Raw genomic sequence first — 23,241 nt, forward strand, 5'->3', positions numbered from 1 at the left:
CTCCCATTTACCACTGCAACAGAAACAATAAAATACCTAAGAATAAACCTACCTAAGGAGGAAAAAGACCTGTATGCAGAAAACTATAAGACACTAATGAAAGAAATTAAAGATGATACAAATAGATGGAGATATATACCATGTTCTTGGATTGGAAGAACCAACATTGTGAAAATGACTATACTACACAAAGCAATCTACAGATTCAATGTAATCCCTATTAAACTACCAATGGCATTTTTCACAGAACTAGAACAAAAAAATTCACAATTTGTATGGAAACAAAAAAGACCCCGAATAGCCAAAGCAATCTTGAGAAAGAAAAACGGAGCTGGAGGGATCAGGCTTCCAGACTTCAGACTATGCTACAAAGCTACAGTAATCAAGACAGTATGGTACTGGCACAAAAACAGAAAGACAGATCAATGGAACAGGATAGAAAGCCCAGAGATAAACCCATGCACATACGGTCACCTTATCTTTGATAAAGGGGGCAAGAGTATACAATGGAGAAAAGACAGTCTCTTCAATAAGTGGTGCTGGGAAAACTGGACAACTAAATGTAAAAGAATGAAATTAGAGCACTTCCTAACACCATACACAGAAATAAACTCAAAATGGATTAAAGACCTAAATGTAAGGCCAGACACTATCAAACTCTTAGAGGAAAACATAGGCAGAACACTCTATGACATAAATCACAGCAAGATCCTTTTTGACCCACCTCCTAGAGAAATGGAAATAAAAACAAACAAATGGGACCTAAAGAAACTTAAAAGCTTTTGCACAGCAAAGGAAACCATAAACAAGACAAAAAGACAACCCTCAGAATGGGAGAAAATATTTGCAAATGAAGCAACTGATAAAGGATTAATCTCCAACATATATTGAGCTCATGAAGCTCAATATCAAAAAAACAAACAACCCATCCAAACATGGGCAGAAGACCTAAACAGACATTTCTCTAAAGAAGATATACAGATTGCCAACAAACACATGAAAAGATGCTCAACATGACTAATCATTAGAGAAATGCAAATCAGAACTACAATGAGGTATCACCTCACACTGGTCAGAATGGCCAACATCAAAAAAACTACAAACAATAAATGCTGGAGAGGGTGTGGAGAAAAGGGAACCCTCTTGCACTGTTGGTGGGAATGTAAATTGATACAGCCACTATGGAGAACAGTATGGAGGTTCCTTAAAAAACTAAAAATACAACTACCATTAAGACCCAGCAATCCCACTATTGGGCATATACCCTGAGAAAACCATAATTCAAAAAGAGTTATGTACCACAATGTTCACTGCAGCACTATTTACAATAGCCAGAACATGAAAGCAACCTAAGTGTCCATCAACAGATGAATGGATAAAGAAGATGTGGCACATATATACAATGGAATATTACTCAGCCATAAAAAGAAACAAAATTGAGTTATTTGTAGTGAGGCGGATGGACCTAGAGTCTGTCGTACAGAGTGAAATAAGTCAGAAAGAGAAAAACAAATACCATATGCTAACACATATATATGGAATCTAAAAAAAAAAAAAAAAGGTCCTGATGAACCTAGGGGCAGGACAGGAATAAAGACGCAGATGTAGAGAATGTACTTGAGGACATGGGGAGGGACAAGGGTAAGCTTGGACGAAGTGAGACAGTAACATTGACATATATACACTACCAAATGTAAAATAGATAGCTAGTGGGAAGCAGCGGCACAGGACAGGGAGATCAGCTCAGTGCTTTGCGACCACCTAGGGGGTGGGATAAGGAGAGTGGGAGGGAGACGCAAGAGAGAGGGGATATGGGGATATACGTATGCATATAGCTGATTTACTTTGTTATACAGCAGAAAATAACACAACACTGTAAAACAATTATATTCCAATAAAGATGTTAAAAAAAAAAGAAAGAAACACGCAACTGATTCTGGTCAAGAGGTTCTGAGCAAAAGCCTCTTCTGTGCTGGAGTATTTAATTGCTGATTCAAGACCCTGCAGCCCTGCTCATCCCCTACAGGGACAAACCTTGAAGCACCATGTTGAGATGGCAGCCCTGTAAGAGGGTGTGGAATGACTCGTGGGACAGAGCATCCACTGACTGTGCTCCAACAGTGTGAACCATTTATAAACATTTACTGCATTAAGCCATGGAGTTTTTTTCTTTTTATTGGAGTATAGTTGATTTACAATGTTGTGTTAGTTTCTGCTGTACAGCAAAGTGACTCCGTTATACATATATATATTCTTTTTCAGATTCTTTTCCATTATGGTTTATTACAGGATACGGAATATAGTTCTCTGTGCTATACAGTAGGTCCTTGTTGTTTATCTGTTTTATATATAGTAGTGTGTATCTGTTAATCCCAAACTCCTAATTTATCCCTCCCCCTCTTTCTCCTTTGGTAACCATAAGTTTGTTTTCTGTGTCTTTGAGTGTTTCTATTTTGTAAATAAGTTCATTTGTACTATTTTTAATGCTACATACAAGTGATATCATATGATATTTGTTTTTCTCTGACTTACTTTACTTAGTATGATAATCTTCAGGTCCACCCATGTTGCTGCAAATGGCATTATTTCATTCTTTTTTATGGCTGAGTAATATTCCACTGTATATATGTAACACATTTCCTTTACCCATTCATCTGTCAATGGACATTTAGGTTGCTTCCACATCTCGGCTATTGTAAGTAGTGCTGCTGTGAACATTAGGGTGCATGTATCTTTTCGAATTATAGTTTTGTCCGGATATATAGCCGGGAGTGGGATTGCAGGATCATAAAGCCATTGAGTTTTTGAAGTGATGGGTCACCTCACTATAATGTAGCCCACTGTGCCCAGTATTTCTAACCAAATTTTGCATAACTTTCGAGCTGCTATATGCTTATAAACGTGCCCACAAATCCCAGGAACAGGCAGTATGTGAGGTCTAGAATGCTGCCCCAATATTTTCTAAACATTTTCAGGAAGATATTGGTCAAGACGTCAAAAGGCCAAATGCATTTAGAAAACAAAATCGCACCTGAATCAAGATCTCCGTTACGGTCAGCTGAGCTCTGATGTTTTTCCAAGGGTGAAGACGAAGGGTCCCGCATGCTAGAAGCTGACACGCTGTTCTCCATTCTTAACAACTATGGATCGTCCTCTCTTAATTCATCCTGAAGGAAGAGTTACCTAAGGGCAACCAACAACAACAGAAATCAGGGCACTGTAATTCACTGTGAAAACACTGTATTCACGCGTTTTTCAACTCTCCAAAAATAACGGTGTCCCATCAGAACTGCTACCACCTCATTACAACAGGCAAAATGCAATGTCATGTAACAGAAAATACCAGGACTGAAGACTAAAGAGCACATATCTACACACGGTCAACAACAAGGTCACGGCACAGAAGCATCCACTTTCTACAGGTCATCATCACCCCTAAGATGGACACTTTTTCACCAATAAATAGAATCGATGTGCCAACCTCCAATCTACCTTGGCAGCGTTGGCAAGACACTCCACCACCCTGCTTCTCCCTCCTCTCTCGTTGGATGCTGTGAAGCAGGAACACGCCCCCACCCCAGCATCCCCACACACAGGTAAGGTGTCCGCGGTCTCACAGGTGATTCGTTACCAAAACCAGTTAAAGAATCAATGCTTGCAAATAACGTGCTTTTTGACCAACTGGACTTTTCCTGTAGTAACATGGCTATTTCACACTTACATTCTGATAGAGTGGGTGAGAAAACAGGTAAAATTATAGCCGGTTCTCACCGAACCCTATGATCTAGTTTGTGTACATCACAGCCCATGAAATACCCAGACACATTCACTACTAAGGGTCAGCCCCTCAGGACTGGTTTGCCAAAATAAGGACCTGATTCCTGCATTTCACTCTGCAGGTGGCAGTAGGCACTGCAGGGTTTCATTCCAGGAAGGGAAATGATCAGGTTTGTTTCAGAAAAATCATTTGGGCAGCTGCATGCCAGACAGATGGACAGACAAGGGGAGGCTGAATGGAAACAGACTAAAAACAGAAACGTGCCAACTGGTAGGGCATCCCATGATTAAGACAAAAACTGAGAAATTACTACATAGTAGTTTGTAGCTCTTAATCCCCTACCCCATCCCCTCTCCCCACTGGAGACCACTGGTTTGTTCTCTACATCTGTTAATCTCCTTCTGTTTTGTTATATCACTTTGTCTATTATATATTTTTAGATTCCATATATAAGTGATAACATACAGTATTTGTCTTTCTCTGTCTGACGTACTTCACCAAGCATAATACCCTCCAGGTCCACCCATGTTGTTGCAAATAGCAAAATATCATTCTTTTTCATGGCTGAGTAATATTCCATTATATATCTATTTTAAAGCCATATGTGGCTAGCAGCTTCCATAGTGAACAGCCAGACCACTGCCTAAGCAGGCAGGAGTTTATTGTATTTGAGTTTGGAACATGTCCTAAATCATCACCAATTCTTGGCTCTCTTGAAGGTTGTAGTACAGCGAGCTAGTTATAAGAGAAAATAGGAATTTTAAAACCTAAGGAACTTCAAAAGGAGGCTGAGCAGTTTCTGCATAATATTCCACAAATCTTTCATCACAATCTTCCTAATGTAGTAGGCTTTCAGTGAATGTGCTGGTTTTCATCAATTTCAAAAGAGAAATAGTCTTAGCAGCTAAGTTATGTTATACTATTATTGCTTTTTTCATTCATTTACAAATTCAAGAAAATCATTTCACCTCAAAATGTAACCAGGCAGAAAGTTTTTCTTCAAGGAAAAATCTGTAAACCTAACTATTAGTAAATCAGTCAAGCCCTTATTAAAGGAGGAAAAAAGTTTACTTTTTTCACGTTTTTAAGATTCCTATTGATTCAACTCTATCCATCTGCCTCTAACTAGATACTATAAAAAGGTAATCGGTGACTATAAAATAAGATCAATTTAAATGCACCAGACCCATCATTTTAAATAGAAGTCAAAAGCAACGACATAAACACCAAAACCCCACATTATTCTTTAAGGGCAAGTGGCAAGGCTCTGTCTACCCCCAGGTTGCAAAAATGTATTTATTTTGGCAAATGACATGTCACCGTTCGCTTCCTTGGCAATGTTTACTTTTTGCCTTCCCATAAAAGGTATACAACTTTGTACTCTCTTTAGAAGCCTTGCAAAATAAAATTACAAAGGAACAAAGTAAAATCACTTGTAATTCTAACACCCAGGGATAATCTCTTTTATTTTTATAGTATCTCCTCCTGATAGCTTCTCTGTGGGTTTTTTTTTTTTTTTACTTCATATGGAATTTAGAATTTTAATTCATTTTCCATTTAAACATCACATAGAAAGCATTTTCCCCACATCATTAAAATTCTTTGAAAACCTGACTTGAAATGATTGTATGACTTTTATTATAATATGAACAGGTTGTTTATTTACCATTCCCCTACTGCTGGCCATTAAGGTTTTTTTTTATTTTTCACCATTATGAACACTGTACTATGCGTTCTCACATCCTTCCCACATTTTAACTTTGTTGGTATCTTTTATGGATTTTTAAGAGCTCTACGTATCTTATCCCACAAAACTCTTGCAGATATTTTCCCCAATTCTCCCTTTAGTGGGTCCTTCTGATATATGTACGGAACGTGAGCTGTTTTTTTTAACTTAGTCCAATCCATAATTCACGTTATTTCTTCTAAAAACTGTATTCCTAAAATGTCCTCCGCCATTGTAAGATACCAGTAGTTTAACTTCCCTAGGGTTTCAAGTTTTACATTTTTAACCTATGTCCCCATATGTTTATGCTCAAATACTTTGTGCGGTGCAGTTCTGAGCTGACCACCTCCCGCAGTTAATAATCCATTCCTACCCCATTGGGTTTTTAATACCCTGTCTTTACCATCCATGAAATTCTTACACGTACAAGACTGTGTTTCTATGCACCAAACTTTCCTTTAATTTTGAGAAAAGTCAGCAAAATAGGAACTATGACTGTTTATACATTCCCCCATCCTTAGTTCAGCGATCACTGAACTTGGGGCCATTTAAGGTAGGTTTATAAAGGGGTGACAAAGGTTTTGCATGTCCTGGGAACCCAGACTCATGGCTTGATCATCACACGGCATTCTACTGTGCACAGAATGTACCAGAACCTGCACACAGGTAGAAATGACCGTGCACCAGAGGCTGTTAAGCATCTCCCACCCCAAATTTCCATTTCCTCCTTTGTGTGCAGGGAGGACTAACTAGTTAACCAAAATAAACACTGCCGGGCCATCCTCGAAGTTGCATGTGGTCGCACCACTCTGTTCTGGCCAGTGGGAAGTTTGCGGAGCGAATGAGTTCAACCAGAAGGTCACACGCTTTGGAGGAGGGGTAGGCCTTTACCAGTCACCCCCAGAGCCACCTGAGATCACGCAGAGGAAGGCCCCACTGATGGCAGAGCTTGGTTCTGCCATCAGCTGCAGACGATTACTTCAAGAGAAATAAGCTTCTATCCTGTTTACACGGCTCTATCTGACGGTCCCTGATACACAGCCAATCCCAAATCTCAACAAATACACCCGAGAAGGACCACGCCCCTTTGTAATAAGCTTGTCATTAGGATGATTGGATTGTACTCTAGAACTCAGAGTGTTCTCTAAGTTTTTCATCAATAACGCCAAAGGCTGCCTCTGGTTTATTCTGCACCACCACCCCCGAAAAAGTCGCGGTTCACATTAAATTCTGACCAGGTGCTTAAACCTCGAGGAGAATGAGGTCTGTAGGAAATGAAAAAGGATCCCCACGCAGCGGGGACTCACCCCCATGAGCCTAACTTCTAAAGAAGTCGGGGGTCAGCATTGCCTTTAATGTCATCGACTATTCAGTGGTTCTCAAAATTTAAGGAAGAGCAGAATCTCCTGGGGGGCGCATATCAAAACTCAGACTGCTGGGCCCCCTGCCCAGAGCTTCTGCTTCAGTAGATCTGGGATAATGCCTAGTCATCTGGTACCTCTAATCAGGTGATGCTGATTGCTGCTGGTCCAAGGACCACATCCTAAGAACCACTGCTTTATTAAAGGAAGATTTTTGCCTGGGTTGTTTAGAGAGAGAAAAATAGTTCCTCATCAAAATGTATCTATCCTAAGTACAGTAGAGAACATAATATTTCTGCAGTCATTTAAATGTGGGGAGAGGAAGGTTGGGTTTTGTAGAAATGGTTTTGCATTAAATAACGTGCATTAGTTTTGCATTATAAATCATTTTCCTTATAGAATACCTGTTCTCTGAATGCCATTGTTTTGCAAAGTCAAGATTTGCTTTACCATCTGCCTGAAGTCAGGTGAGCTTGTTGTCCGTAAAAGTTCGACAAGAATTACAGTACCAAGAACTTATTGTGTTGATTGTTCATGGCAGAGCCATTCTCTTCGTGCAGCAATGTATCTGGACAAATTCTTTTTCCCAGCCTCAGTTTTCTCAAGAGTCGAGAGGAGATTGGATCACATCATCTCTAGGAACTCTTTGTGTTAGGTCCCTCACTCCTAGCAGATATTTTCCCCAGCTTTATTGAGATATAATAGACTAGCAGATGATTTTTTATATCAGTTATGTCTGCATATAATTTCAAAAGCCAAATATTCTACAAGGCTTGTACATGATACACCCCTCCCCCCCCCCAAAAAAGAAACAGCAGTCTCCTGCCCTTCTCCTCCTTGAGGCAATCACTTCCAACTCTATTAGCGGATTGTTTTGGCATTCATCTCATCTCTGAATAACAGCTTACTTATTAATTGTTCAGTTTTTGTCTTTACCAGGTGATACTCTACCACTCACATCACCTCTCTCTCTCTTTTCATATATATGTGTGTGTGTGTATACATACATATATATATACATCCTCCTAATAGGTATGATCCCATTACTATGGCTCTAAAAAGACATTACAGCAGATCCATGTGGTGTACTATGATTACTTTTCCTTTCTCACCCAAGTTTTCCCTGGAGTTAATGATGGCCTTGTTTCTTCCATGACCTTAGCTTTCTACATACTTTTCACCCTTTCAAAGCCAATTTTTCCATTCACTGTCTAAATCTCTCGATAAACTGAGATATATAGGTATTTTCTTAATTTCATCTTGAAGTAATTTCTACCAAGGCTTTCTGTTCTGCTCTAATCTAGACTAACTGCCTTCTATGCCTGGTAGCAGGTGTTATCCTGAGATCTTGCTTCACTTCTTTTATGAGATTCTCCTCTTATTCTGTGTCCCAGGTCTTCCTCACTTGGTTTTCTCCCACCTTTTCCTGTAGCACATTCTTCAAAAGGTTCCTAAGAAAAGATTTAGTAGAAACATGTGCAGTCTTGCATAAAAATGTCTTTAACCTGTTCTCACGTTTTAACCCATAGTTTAGGTGGGTAAAAAATATTCTTTACCATATGATCCAGCCATCCCACTCCTCAAGCATATATCTGGAAAAGACAAAACTCTAATTTGGAAAAGATACGTGCACCCCAATGTTCATGGCAGCACTATTTACAATAGCCAAGACATGGAAGCAGCCTAAATGTCCATCAGCAGAGGAATGGATAATGGAGATGTGGTACAGATATACAATGGAATACTACTCAGCCACAAAAAAGAAAATGAAATTATACCATTTGCAGCAACATGAATGGACCCAGTGACTATCATACTATATGAAGTAAGTCAGGAAGAGAAAGGAAAATATCATATGATATCACTTATATGTGGAATTTTAAAAAACGATGCAAATGAACTTATTTACAAAACGGAAACAGACTCACAGACATAGAAAAAAAACTTATGGTTATCAAAGGGGAAGCAGGGGAAGAGATAAATTAGGCGTTTGGGATTAACAGATACACACTACTATATACAAAATAGATAAACCACAAGGACCTACTGTATAGCACAGGGAACTATAGTCAATATCCTGTGATAATCTATAATGGAAAAGAATCTTCAAATATATATAAATATATATATGAATCGCTTTGCTGTACACCTGAAACTAACACAACATTGTAATCACCTAGATGTCAATTAAAAATCCTAAACTGGAAAACATCCTCTCTTAGAATTCTGAGGGTTCCCCACATTGTCTTCTAGCTTCCACTGTTGAGAAGTCTGGTCCCATCCTAATGACCAGATCCTCTGATGTTCTGAAATTTCACAATGAGGTACCAAATGGTGATCTGCTTGTGGCTTGGGGGCTCTGAATGACTTCCTTCAAGATTGGAAACTAGTCTTCAGTTCCAGGATATTTCCTGGAATTACTGCCAATTTCCTCCCCTCCGTCTTCTCTGTTCTTTCGTTCTAATAGTCATTCCAATGTTGAATCTCGTTAACCTCCCTCATTTTCCCTTTTATGCCCCTTTACTCTTTAATCTACCATCTAGGGTATTTCCTTGAATTCCTCTTCTAGCTCTTCTATGGAGTTTTACAATCTAATTTCAAGAGGCTCTTTTTAACTCTTTGAATATTCCCTTTTTCCAACCTACCTTGTTCCATAGATGTAAAATCTTCTATTATATCCCTGAGGCCATTCATGATTTTTTTTGTAAGATGTTTCTTCTCTCCTTTGTAAGAGCAGGTATTTCTCTCCCTTGGTTAGTTTTGGTCTCTACTGTTTTATATTAGCTGCCTACCTCAGAAGTCTGGTAATACTTTGTGGTTTCTCACGTTTATGAGTGGGGAATGAAAAGGCTGACTGACATCTCAGTGCGCAGGGGTGAAGACTGTACACCTTGGGAACCACTGCACAGAGACCCAGCTGTGTCCTTCCCAAAGGAAACCCCAATGTGTCTTTAAGTCTTTGCTCTTAGGTTGGTCAAATTACACAGAAGAGGATTCTCCCATATGCTAACACGAGGGCTGGGAGGGGGTCTCCCACCTCCTGACACTGGTTTAGAAGGGAACATCCCAGAAACACAGTCATTTCCTTCCCTGCAGTGTAGGCTCTGAGAAACAAGATCTCCCTCCTAAATCCACAACACTAAAAAGCTGTGCAGCCCCAATTTCAGATCTCCAGACGTGTGTCAATAAATTTTCTCCTTTCCCTAAGCTAGTGCTAGTACCCCATTTTTCTCCTTGATTTCTTTATTAGACGTGATACATGTTAAACTATCATTGTACAACTAGACTTTGAAACCAAAATTCTCAAAGTTCAGGTGAAAAAGTGAAACTTTACATTGGATTAATGAAGATACCTTAGCATTAGAAATCACTCTTCTCTCCATTCATTGAAAGGCAAGGTCCAAAGGCGTACTACTCAGAAGGACTCACTCCAGTGAGCATTATTATAATAGCAATAAAAGAAATGTCGCGTTTCTTTTCAGTTACCCAATTATCCAGTCCTTTCAAAGGGACCTGCCTTAAACTAGTTCAAGGAACGGGCAATTTTCCTACCGATGAACATGCTTACAATTTCAAGCTTGCTACTCAGAAACGGGAAAAAAATGTGTGCAGTTGTTTTGTTTTTTATGTGACTCTGAAGAGAGACTCTTCCCCAAACTGAAAATTTAAAGTGAAGGCCTAAACTAAAAGCTTATGGAATTCCAGACATACTCTAGCTGCCCTTGGAAATCTAGCATGTCTAAATCACAGAGAAAACTGCCTCATTTCACACTCCAGGAATTTCAAAATGAGCACAGGACACCTAATCTGAGCTAAGACCTTTCCAAACATTTCCATCAAAATGGAAAATCTCAGAGGATTCGGAAGGATGCACAACCCACGTTGTGACCAAAACCTGATCTCTGAAAATCACTGCTTCCATTTCCCTAAGAAGCAACATGCAAATAACAGCCTGGAATCACAGAGTATCTGCAAGTCCCATATTTGTAAATGGCTCTGAAGATGCAAAGAGGGGTTAAGCGCCCAGGCACTTATCAAGGAAGGCTCCCTTCTCTTTACACGCACCCTGTCACGCAGATCACTCTGTTAACAATGCAGGATGAAGCCCAGCTCTCCCCACTCTCACCAGCCAACACAGCCTCTCTCAGAAGAGACAGGCCTTCCCGATTCCATCATCAAGGGAGACGAACTGATTCTCTGGGGCGCAAGGTTCATGGAATTTTGCCATCTACCATATGCTCAGAGCTTGATTTACCTTGATTAGGACCACAATCTCCTGGCCATTTTGCAATTGGTTTTCATCGGGTTTTCACTCTAAATAGATTGAAATCTGACGCAAACTGCTGCCCCAGCATAAGAAATGCTAAGTTTTCACATCCCGATTCATACCTCCGTCCTAGGAAATAAGAGATGTAGGGGATACGAGGAGGTTGAGGAAGAAATACCAGGGCTGGCGGTGGCCTACGATTCCCACAATAGCAAATTGTGTCCTCTGATTCATGGTTTTAACTGTCACCTCTTAACCTCCCAACCAAACGGCAAGTGTATCACTCCAGACGGAGCAAAATCGGTCGTTCAGAAGCGGGCATGAGAAAAATGAGAAAATGAGCCTTCCAAGTTACTCGCTCGAGAGAAGAGAACACCTAATCCAACTGCAGACGAGCTGTGCCCCATCCTGGAAGTTCATTTACTTATTTATTAACTATTTATCTATCAATTATTTATGTATGATTCACTACTTATTTACTGTCAAGACGGCGGAGGCCTTTCAAGACCCAGTTAAATCTACTATAAATCAGTCTTTGCATCAAGGTAGTGATACAGGGTTTCTTACACCAGAAATTTACTTCCAAGCCACGGAGGTAAACACCAACCTTAGGTTAGCTTATGACTGACATGAAGTACTTGACACAGAAGAGCCTGGTTGTGGGACCTTATCAAAGAAGCATGATGTTTCAGAATTAACGCATTTAGTGCTAACATCTTGGACAAACTCCAAACATAGGATTTCCCCGTCACCTACAAATATTAGGAGGAATGAATTCGAGCAGCGATTCAAGGCTGCAACAAAGCTAAGTAACCTCATATTCTCCAGGAGAATTGCATCTCACATCACACACGTGTGCATGAGTCATTTTAGGGAAGCTAGCCCATGTGTTGTACGCACAGTCATGAGAACTCAAGAAGTAAAGAAACCTTACAAAGGACCCTTCTGTAAGCTAGACATGCATAGATAACATCTAATCATCAGCATCTAATTTTCTGAGGGGATTTTTATGAATCAGATGACTTCGAGCAAGACAGACGCAGAGCAGTGATGCTTTGGGGATACCACGCGGTCATCCTGCCTTCAACTAAGACACCGACGATGAAGAGTACCCATCAGGACTCTGCAAGCCCACCTCTGAAGGATGCGGCCAGAGAGTCACCGCAGCCTGCAGGGTTCTGCAACGGAGCTGAGGATTCCTAAAAGAACTGAAGAGCATTTCAGGTGCTGACTTTAAGCCACAGCTACGTATGCATAAAACTGGGCACCAATCACATGGTATCAGTGATATCATTTAAATGCAGAAAGGAAATGTACTGGAGTAATAAGATAGTAAATAATCAGATAGTAATAAGTGGAGCCCATCCAACTGCAAATCGTTATGCAAAGTCAAGAAAAACACCCTCATTTACTTTGGTTATAAAGAACTTGGGAAAGGTAACAAACCCTACCGAAGACTGCAGAAGATCCGGTTTTACCCCATAATGTAACCATCACTTAGCAGAATGTACTCTTGGCCTTTTTAACTGCAACAACAAGCAACACTGTTTTCATCTGCAAAACACAGGGACTGTTCTAGAAGCCTCCTAAAGTCTCCCCTCCCACTCAAACATTTCAGGAAATCTGGGTTTTCCCAGACCTTCCTGGTTAAAAGTGTATGTAGTAGGAGAGAACAATATAGCATCCGCTCCAACGGAATAAAGTCTCAAAAAAGGAAACAGTCACCATGGTCTAAACTGGATCCCAAAAGCTTTTGTAAAAGAGCGGGGGTCGGGTCCCCAATGCCCAGCTGGCTACTCAAAGTGTACAATCTGCTACACTGCCCAAAGTCGCTCTAGTTCACAGTGCAGGGATGAAAAGGGGAAGAGGGAAGTCTGCATTTTGAAGCTGGCTGGGAAGAATAAAGCATATTTAAGTTAAAGTTTTAAAGACAATAAATGACAAGGACCCAAACTCAAGGCTCCAAACATTCTGTTACCGCTGAGCCACTCTCTGGCCTCCAAGCAGAACATCAAAAAACACAGAAAACCAGGGCTGGTAGGTTTGATTCCAGAGTTGGCTGTTTTTAGTAACAGTGCTGTGGACTGCTGGAGACCAAGGTAGAGGGGAGCAGAGAAAAACAAGTTGCTGCATAACCATCAGCCTTATTAAAATGATGGCATCCGGGGGGTGGGATGAACTGGGAGACTGGGATTGACATATATACCCGAATACGTATAAAATAGGTATAAGAACCTGCTCTATAGCACAGGGAACTCCGCTTTGCTGTACAGTAAAAACTAACACAACATTGTAAAACAACTCTACGCCAACAAAAAGTAAATAAATAAATGACGGCATCCAGCTGTTCACATCTCCTTCCCTGAAGTCAGGGGAGCACATCTGGCAGGGGTTCAATCCATTAGGCGTGTGGCCCTGAAGGATCTGGGAAATTGTCAGCTTCAGTATGAAGCATCATCAGCTATGTTCTGCATAACTTTCTTTTCTGTTTCGTTAGCACACTGAGGTGAATGCTTCTTGGAAGACTCTGGACCTGGCTGACAGACCCCTCCCAGAACTCTACTCAGCTAGAAGAGCCCTCTCCCTGTCACCTGCCACTGGATAAATATCTGAAAAATCAGCCCCCAAAACACAAAAAACAAAAATCAAAAAACCTGGGAGGTAAGTCTCTCCAACACACATCTTTTTATCTTCTGGGGCTTTAAAAAGCCTCTTCTTAATTAGGCCACGTGGAAAATTAAGGCTGAGAACTGAGAATAAGATGGACAAAGACAAAATATGCAGGATGAGGCCTGCAGCATTCAAAAAAGGACCAAAATCAGGCTGACTGGTCAGTGGAAATCTTAGCAAATCGATCTGGGCAAAATGAGCAAAACAGGGTCCAACCATTAGCCTGCAACAAACAGCTAGAGGTTGGGGTAGTGATTTTACATCTGCGGTTTGTATGTTTACAAATAAAAGATGATGCATTATGAAAGAATAACTATGGGGCTTCCCTGGTGGCGCAGTGGTTGAGAGTCCGCCTGCCGACGCAGGGGACACGGGTTCGTGCCCCGGTCTGGGAAGATCCCGCATGCCGCGGAGCGGCTGGCCCGTGAGCCATGGCCGCTGAGCCTGCGCGTCCGGAGCCTGTGCTCCGCAACGGGAGAGGCCACAACAGTGAGAGGCCCACGTACCGCAAAAAAATAATAATAATAATAACTATGATTAGAAACAGATGAACTTTAACCTAGTGAGTTAATATCAACCATGATGTTAATTAAGAAAACAAGTGGGATGCCTGGAACAGTAAACATCTGCACTCTGGATCTCTTAACATCATCTTCAAGACCCCTGTCCTCCAGTTCACAAAGACACAGGTTAACTCTCTCCAGATAAACCCTCACCTCCCCCCACACCCCCCACGTACCTTCATTCTAAGGCTGCCCTTGTCCACTTCTCTGCCCTTAGAAAGGCAGCGTCTTCCCTACAGAAATGTATGCAAACACCAGAGGAATCCAACCGAAATTGTGGCACTGTGCTTTTCCCTCCACCTCCCTAGATTTTTCTACCATTCCACTCTTTTTTGTTGTTGTTATTGGCCGAGAGACATGCAGGATCTTATAGTTCCCAGACCAGGGATCGAACCCGTGGCCCCTGCAGTGGAAGCAGAGTCTTACCCACTGGACCAAGGTCACGTGAAAAGCTCTGAACCAGAACTGGGGTTTCTAAATTCCCAAGACTGGTTCATTCTAACCATCCGGCCATAGTGTATTCACACCATCTTTAGTGCACTTTCTAAAATAATGCCAAAGCCACTTTCTATGAAAATCCAGCTACTTTGGTTGGCAGAACTTGACTTTTAAGGAAGTGAAATCAACTTCCACTCACATAGGGTAAGTGGAGCTGGCTTTGAGCTGTCAGCTTCAAGCGTGACGTCAACTCATCCCTGGAGGAGCCTGAAAGGAGCTGATGACCCAAGAGCAAAGAGAAGCAGAGTTGACCTAGACGTCCCAGGGAGAACAGCTTTGGGGTTTTATCTTCAGTTTCATACCACAGAAGAAAATAATCCAATAAAACATCAAGAACTTCAGTAGAATCTAGGAGACTGTGCTCACGAGTGGCCAATGCTACTTAGAAGGGAAAATTCATACTTCCTTCCCCAGCTTTCCATGCTGTCTGATTTCCACTCTCCACTACTTCTACATTTTCAAACATATTCTCACCCTCATTAGTGGGTAGTGTCTTTCAGAGAGGAGGGGGGAAGAAAACAGACTTATATTAAAGCCAATTTTTTTTTTTTTGGCCGCGCCACGTGGCTTGTGGGACCTTAGTTCCCTGACCAGAAATCGAACCCAGGCCACGGCAGGGAAAGCACCGAGTCCTAACCACTGGACCACCAGGGAATTCCCAATTATTTTTTAAATCAAGATGAAGTTTCAGAAATTCAACACTTTCCAAAGCTTTAATGGTCAAATCACGTGACTATGAACAACATTCTTTCCCAACCCAGGAACACCGCGTAATTTCACTTCACAATTTAAAAACAGTGACTTAAGCTCTGTTCTCCCATGACTGTCTGAACTGAATGCAAAAGGAAAATGCTCTAGTCTTACTGTTTCAATAAAATATTTTAAAAAAACAAACCTATTTGTGTGGCCCTGTATAACCTCCCCAAAGCCTCAATAAATTACCGATAAAGATACCAGCACTCACCTATAATGATTAAATAAGCTATTGTACTTAAATTGCTAGGCTGTGTCTCACACATAGCAGATAATCAATACACACAGTTTCAAGACAGTTTAAGACTAGGATTCAAATCCTCACTCTCTCTCTTGCTCAAACTTGCTAGCAAATGACTCAGGCTCCCTTTCCATCTCCCCATGTGCAAAATGGAGGTGACAACGCTCATAAAATCGAGGATATACAAATACAAACAATTCGAAGAGTGGCTGGCAAATAGTAGATGCTTAAATAAGTAGTTACTATTTTTTTTAATATTAGTCTGAGTAAACAGATAATTCCAAATCAGAGTAATCCCACAACCCTTTCAAATCCAAGTGTGTGTTTTTTCAGTGAGCATCTGTTTGAATTATCTTTTGCATGAGACTTTGTAGGAACTTGCGCTTGGAATTTCAGATGCTCGTATTGTAGCTGAAAGTGATTGAGTTCATAATTCAGTTTTGAATGAAACAGAAAAAAAAACAACAACTTGCCAAATTTATGAGAAAGGATGCTTAAATAACCTTATAATGTGTCTTTTCTCAGCCAATACAACTGCAGGGGGAAAAATAGCACAGGATACAAATCTGTCCCACCTTCCCCCGTCCCACCAGCTCCAAACCCCTCCTTTGTAGTCACAACTGCTGAAGCTCTTTGCCACTCGCTGACACTTCAGAATTCACCAAATGCAAGGCATCTACCAAAATGTGTCACTTTTGTTTTTAAGAAAATCAAAAAGAATGAAACCAAAAGCACAATGGATTCTTTCTTTAAATCAGTGTCAAAGACATCTATCTTATCACAAGAATAGAAACCTACATGACAAGAGAGCAAAACCTTTACAGTAGTGAGTATCATCTTACGGTAACATGAAGGACCCTAACTATCAATGTATAGCGAAGAATTAGCACGTTTTAAAATTCTCTACGGACTAACCAGATGGGGAGTAGGATGGTGGCAACTTTTAATCAGAACACTGCTGTACTGATCATGCAAAACCAATCCTTTAAGATTTTATTTGATAACTTTATATAAATCATATAACATTCCCTCTTAGACCGCAAGCTCTAAATTGAGTATCTTCCCTTATTTACAATACACTGTCCTGTCTATAAACATCTTGTTTATTTACACGGACCTCCAAACAGCCAACACTTGGTTTAGCCAACAAGATCAAGTTTTCTGAGAATGTCCCAGGACATCGTCAGTCTTACAAAGAGAGGAAGTACTTGCCCAGTGGCCCAGCCTGAAGGGCAGGAATGGAAAATGGAGGGTCAGATCTGATTCTTTCACTGGCTGGGTTACCTGGAGGCTGCAGCCATCCACCCGCACTATGAATATAATTGAATAAGGTCCAAGCACACACCCTGTCTGGGCAGGCGGGGTAGAGAGGGCTATTTGGAACGGCCCCTTCTAGTCCTAGGAATTATTAGAGCAAACTCAAATCAGGTTTTTCTTTATGGCCTGTATTCTTTATGACCTGGCCCAGGCCCTACCATTATTGGGATTATATGTGAAGGCTAGAGGGGTGTGCCTCGATTTTCTCTACACCTCTCCTTTTCCAGAGCACAAGTGAAATCATGACCCCGGGTGGAACTTGCATCCCTTAACAATAACCACGTTACTTCTGCACAGTGACCTGCGTTCAAAGACATCCTCTGTAATGATGGCCAGTAATGTTTCCACCCTACCTTCCGGACAAGAGTCTGAAAGATGAATCACTTGAACAGGTCTGCATAGATGTGTCGAACCACAGATCTTTTTTTTTTTTCCCCCAAATAGAACCATGGGGATCTCTGAGTGAGATTCCAGTCCAAAGCACCTATTTTGTAGATAAGGAAGTTGAGGCTCAGAAAGATGACATCCAGTAACTGGTCCAAGGTCATACAGCCAGATGGAAGCATCGCTGAAACTAGAAGCCAGGCTTCCTCCTGATTCTGTCATCGCCTCCTCTGTCAGGAATCTTCCTTACAAAACAGAGCTGTCAGATCACGGGTCACCACTACAAATGCACAGATGGTTTGTCATGACAAGTATCATTTCCCTAACCAGTTTTTCTTACTTGTAGAATGGGAACAGTCAGTTACTACTAGGGCAATGTCGACCTAAGAACAGTCAGAAAAAAAAACACTGAATGTGTCTTGAACTATGGTCCTAGTTTCTTTTGGGGACAAGAACCTTTTACAAGTTCTCCTTTATGGCCTCTACACTGTTACGGGAACTCCAAAAGTTCCAAAAATAGTGAAATACTAAGAAAGAAATGGTATCTAATACTAGAACTGGAGGTAATTCAAATTCCACAGTAGACTACTTTTGTTCAAATTACTTTAAAAAAAAGAACTCTTTTACTTTGAAATCTTCTGCATTTTCACTACATGTGCTTCTCTGATCCCAAAAGCACCGTCTATCAATTCAAGGGAAGTCTCATTCACTTACTGCTCAGAGCCATGTTTCCATCACCCAGCATTTTTGCTCAGATTTGGCAAGTCCTTTGGGGACAATGGCACAGAGAGAAGGGTGGAAAATGCCTCCTCAACTGGAGTGGGCAAAATGGGATCTGATGACCCAACAGCACTCCCAGGACAGCAAAGGAAAGTCTTACTATAAAGAGAAAAGGGAAAAAAATCACCATGGTTTTCCCCTTTCTTCAGGTCCCTCTTCTGCTTCCAGCTTTTTTTTTTTTTTTAAGTCAAGAATCATAAAGCTAGTTATCATAAAGCTGGTTTGGGGAAACCAGCAAGGTTTCCCAAAAACTTAGTCCACAATTTCTGCAAGAAAACATGAAGAGGAAAAGCCCTCTCTGATCAATTACTCCCATCACTAGTGAAATTCATGTCCCAGCAGATGGCTCGTTTGAGGTTCAAGATGTGGGTAACCTAATGGGAAAGGGGAAATACTCCTTTGTCACCCCTGCAGGTCTCAGCTAGCACTTCTAGAACAACACACATCAAGACAGACTGGCTGATGGAACTCTTCTCTGGGGTAAGGGCTGCTGAATCGCCCTGCCACTGGGCAGTGGTTTCCACTGGCCCTGGAATGGGTTCTGCGCACAGCTTGGGTAGGGGACTGGAGGGTTTCTGGTGCGCATGGGTGTATGGTCCCCCGCCCACCCCGGCCACCTTCCAGGCAGCGGCAGGGTCCCAGCAATGAACTAAGATAAAAATCTGAGACTACTTATTTATGGAAAGGAGGAAGCAGAGTGTGTGCAAATTTAATGCTTCGAACGGAGAAAGTAGCAGATCTCCTATCTCAAAGGACAGCCTACCCAGCAATTCTATGTGACCACCAAGGCCTCTCCCCTCCCCCCCACCTACCCGCTCCACCTCGCTCCCCACCCCCAAAGACTTCCCAGGAAACGGGGCCGAATTTGAGCCTGTTTTCGCTTTTTCTCCGACCTGGTGAAACCTGGGTCCATTTGCTTGGTACAGACACGCCAATCGGTCCCCCGGGTCCCTCCGCTACAGTGCAAGGGTGGAAGGGTGAGGGAAGGTAGAGAGCGGCGGCGATGGATCTGGATTCAGGCAGGGTCTGCCCGCGTCGGAGGCAGTTTCCCACCAGTGGGCTCGGATCCGCCGCGGCTGCGCCGCTGGAACCGACAAAACGCGGCGCGGGGACCAAACTCTCCGGAGTCGGGGCGGAGCGCGGGGCCTGGAGCCCCAGACCCTCAAAGGCGCCGGCGCTCGGGGTCCAGGGAGGCACCGCGGGGGACGCCCGGGTGGGTAAGCAGTCTCACTTCTGCACTGAAAGGAACGAGTAGCCCTGAGGCCAGCCCCTGGCGCCCTGCCCTTCCTGGAATCCCACCCAACTCTATAAACCCAAAGATCCCGAAAATTTCGAAAGCGAAACTGCAAGCAGGTCTACAGAAGTTTGGAAACGGCCTCCCAGGCTTCCCGGCGTCGTGTCCGGACTCCCGACACCACCAATGTGGTCAAGGACGAGCGGCCCTGAGAGTGGCCATCGCTCCGCAAGGCCACCCTCCGCGTCCCCGGGGCACCTCCCTGCGTTTTATACGCATGAAAGTCCCCAGCCCCGGTTTCGGGGCGGGGGTCGGCCGTGCTCCTGCCTCGTCTCGGTTCCTCCCTCCTCCCGCTCCTACCCAAGAGAAGGAAAACTTGGGCCCTGCGAGAATCCTGTGGAATGTTCTTCGCAGTCGGTTGTATGTTCGCTTCCAACGCACAGCTCGGTGCAAAATCGCAGGTTTCGGGGCGTTGGAGTGAATTGTGCGCTTGTCAGCCGCGACGTCAGGAGGACGAGGGGAGGGGTTCCCGGCTGAAACTGCAGTTTACAAGCACAGAGCCATCTTAGGCTGGTTTCCACTTGGGCGAAGCCCACGGGAGAGCTGTCCCCGGGGGGACGCGCGGGACCGGAGCGCCGGGGACGCGCCGCGCGCTCGGCCCGGAGCTGGGGGTGCGAAGAGCGTCTGGGCCTGAGGGTCGCGGATCGCTCAGCCCCGCCGCCCAGGTCGGAGGGAAAATCTGCCGCGGGGTCTCGCATCTTGGTGATGCTTCCCCCCAGGCCCCACCCACGGGCCACCGCGAGGGACTGGCCTATCCGACAGCGCGGCGTCCGTCTAAGTGGGAAGACAAGCTGACCCCACCGGTCCTCCCTCCAGGCCTCTGAAAATGCCCAGAGACCACGTTTCTGCGGTAACTGCAGACCTGGCCAGCGCTATCTTTTTAATCCTATGATTTAAAATCATCTTGGCGCACTAGGAAGACGCGCCATCAGGCCACGGGCACAGAGAAGGTCCCCCGGACCGGCCCTCGCCTGGCCCTGGGGACGGCGCGCGGCCGCCGTGTGGCCCCAGTCCCCCAGGTCCACCCCGCTGGCACAGTTGCGCGACCTCCGCTCCGCGGCTGCATCCTGGCCACTAGCGACCCCTGTCGGGGACCCCAGTTCCCAACTAAGGGCGCTCGGTTTGCTTGCTTTCCCTTGGGCTCCACTCACAAGCTCCGACTTTGCCCTCAAACTCCGCTCCCTGACCCTCTCCCGGGCCGGAGGCCGGCCTTTCCCCGGCACCTCGCCGCCCTCTCAAAGCCCAAGGCGACACCCCCGCTCGCTCGCCTAGAAGGCCCCTAGCGGATCCAGCCCTCTCGGAGCCCGATCAGAGCAAGGGACACTTTCTTCCGCTAACGCTCTCCCCATCCCCCACCGCCCCTAGAGCGCAACTCCAAAAGCAACTCCTCCCCTCCCCCATGCACGCTCTGCAGCGGAGGTCCGCGCGCGCCCCGCCCTTCCGCCGCTGCACTTTCACTCCCCCCACCCACCCACCATGCCCCGGACGCCGGCCCCCCCACCTCCCACCCCACCGCGGCGCGGCGCGAACTGCACCAGGTGCCCACCGCTAACTGCAGCGCGCCCCCTGCACACAGAACCCCACGGACGTCTGCAGTCCGACTTCACCCGAAACCCTGGACAGTGAGTCCTTTTAATAAGCACCTCCCCGCTCCACCTACCGGGCTTTACGCACACAGGATCCAGCATACAGAGAAAGAGAACTGGTCTCCTAGAAAGCCGAAATAAATCATTCCCTCTGCCCTCATGTATTTTGCACCACGTGTCAGCAGTTTGTCATGTCAAATCATGGTAGGGTCTGGTTCCAAGACGCACACACGAATTCAGGGTGGATCTCTTTGGCACCCTCCCCGCCAACTGCACACACAGGTATGCACACTGATCCAAAGGCACACAGAGCAGTTGTGCTCGGATGCCTCGGTCCGGGCCAGCGGTACCCCTCTGCCCTTTAGCAATGGACTGGACACACGCAGACTCTAACCACGGAAAAAACTGGGGCAGCTCATTCCCTCTCTTTTTTCCCATTTAATTCGCTAAAGCAGCTACTGGAGTAGTCAAAGAGAGTTGAAACTAAGAGATGGCACCTACGGTTGGGTTTTTTCCCACCTCAAAACCTTTATTTTCAGTTTTTAAAAGCCACCTTAGCCCGCCATATTGAAACTGGCACAGCTTCTAAATACTCCTTCGCCGCCGTTGCTTCCAAGAAAACACGAGTACGGATCGGGCTCTGGACTTGCGTCTGGCCACCGCAAATCAACCACTTCCCTCACCTAAGGCTCCCCCTCTCTCCGGTTAATCCCCTCCCGCCGCCTCGGGTCAAAAATCGGTAAATATATCTAGCAGTTCCTACAGTTGTTTTTTTGGCGGATTTTACCAACACACACACACACATACACACACACACACACACACACACACACAGTAAAAAAATAAACTCCCAAACCAGATCAGATTAGTAATTGAAAGGTCATATGAGAGTACAACAGGAAAGCCCCAAGTGACAGGATATTACTTTAACGTAAAAGAAAAAATAATAATAAAGAAAAGAAAAAAAAGAACAAAAAGATCATCCCTGCGGGAGCACGCTCCGAAACTACTACTGACAATTTCATTTCAGCTGCACAGGCAAATGTTTCCAAAGGGGGGATTCCGAATGTGCCCACGATTTTTAACCCCCTTGATGGCTGGTCTCCAGTCCTCACTCCACATCTTCTTCCCCCCGTCCCCCCGCCACCCCAAACACACACACCAAAAAAAAAAAAAAAAGGAAGAAGAAGAAAGAGACCCCAACGAGAGAGCGCGGGGTAGCAAGGGCGGCTGCGTCGCTAAAATGAGCGCACAAATGAGGAAGGTGGGCGGCGGGAGGGGACAGCTTGCACCCTGGTAGGAGGACACTTTGCAACTACGGACGGACCCCCGCAAGGCCGGGCTTTGCAAAGCCGAGGGACCGGGGGAAGGGGACAGAGGGAGCAAAAATGACAACCCGGAGCGCAGAGCGGACTTTGGGGCTCTGCTCCAGTAATGTCGCTTTCTCCTCCTGTCCTTCCCTTTCGCTCCTCTCCCTCAGCACCCCCTCCTCCAGCCCCCCACCCCCGGGCTGGCTCCAGCTTCCCTTTTTTTCGGAGCTGGAAAAAAGCTGACCGGCGCGCTCAACCTGCGGGCCGGAGGTCTGCTCGCTGGGCTGGCTGGGCGCGGGGACAGCGACCGCGCGGCGTCCTACCTGATGAAGTTCGTCCTCCCCGCGGCGTGGACCAAGACCCCGGGCGCCGCCGTGGGCGGAGGGGGGGGACACCGGCCTCACCCGCTAGCTCTGCTTTGCTCGCTCCCTGCCCGCCGCCTCCCTAGCGCGCCCGCTCCACTCCGCCGACTCCCACTACAGCCTCATTCCAATATGGCATCCTCTCTGTGCGCATGCCCGGCACTCTTTTTTAAGATTATTATTTTGTGTGTGTGCAGCGAACTCCTTCAACGACCTTTTCCAAGCGCTTGCAGAACGTCTTAAGCCAATTAGCCTGCGGGACGTTCCGCACTCCTTCCATTGCCCCCGCTGTGACGCCCCCCCGTGACGCCTCCGCGTCTGGGCACATTCCCCCCCTCACACACACACAGA

General features: G+C 44.6%; 1 protein-coding gene across 2 annotated transcripts in view; it reads right to left on the reverse strand.

Annotated features, from left to right (window-relative positions):
* SFMBT2 (Scm like with four mbt domains 2) overlaps nt 1–23,018 on the reverse strand; it is a 209,637-nt gene extending 186,619 nt beyond the window's left edge. Inside the window, exons 1-2 of one of the 2 annotated variants that reach the window (XM_067700782.1) lie at nt 22,852–23,018; nt 3,032–3,183 (exon numbers count right to left, since the gene is read on the reverse strand). In XM_067700782.1, the coding sequence (XP_067556883.1) occupies nt 3,032–3,131 (100 nt within the window). In that variant the 5' untranslated portion in view covers nt 3,132–3,183; nt 22,852–23,018. Of the gene's footprint in view, nt 1–3,031; nt 3,184–19,932; nt 20,108–22,851 lie in introns of those variants that run through there. The other variant, XM_067700793.1, reaches the window with a different exon arrangement.
* Nucleotides 23,019–23,241: the final 223 nt, after the last annotated feature.

Source organism: Pseudorca crassidens, chromosome 1 (assembly GCF_039906515.1).
Source record: "Pseudorca crassidens isolate mPseCra1 chromosome 1, mPseCra1.hap1, whole genome shotgun sequence".
NCBI lineage: Eukaryota > Metazoa > Chordata > Mammalia > Artiodactyla > Delphinidae > Pseudorca > Pseudorca crassidens.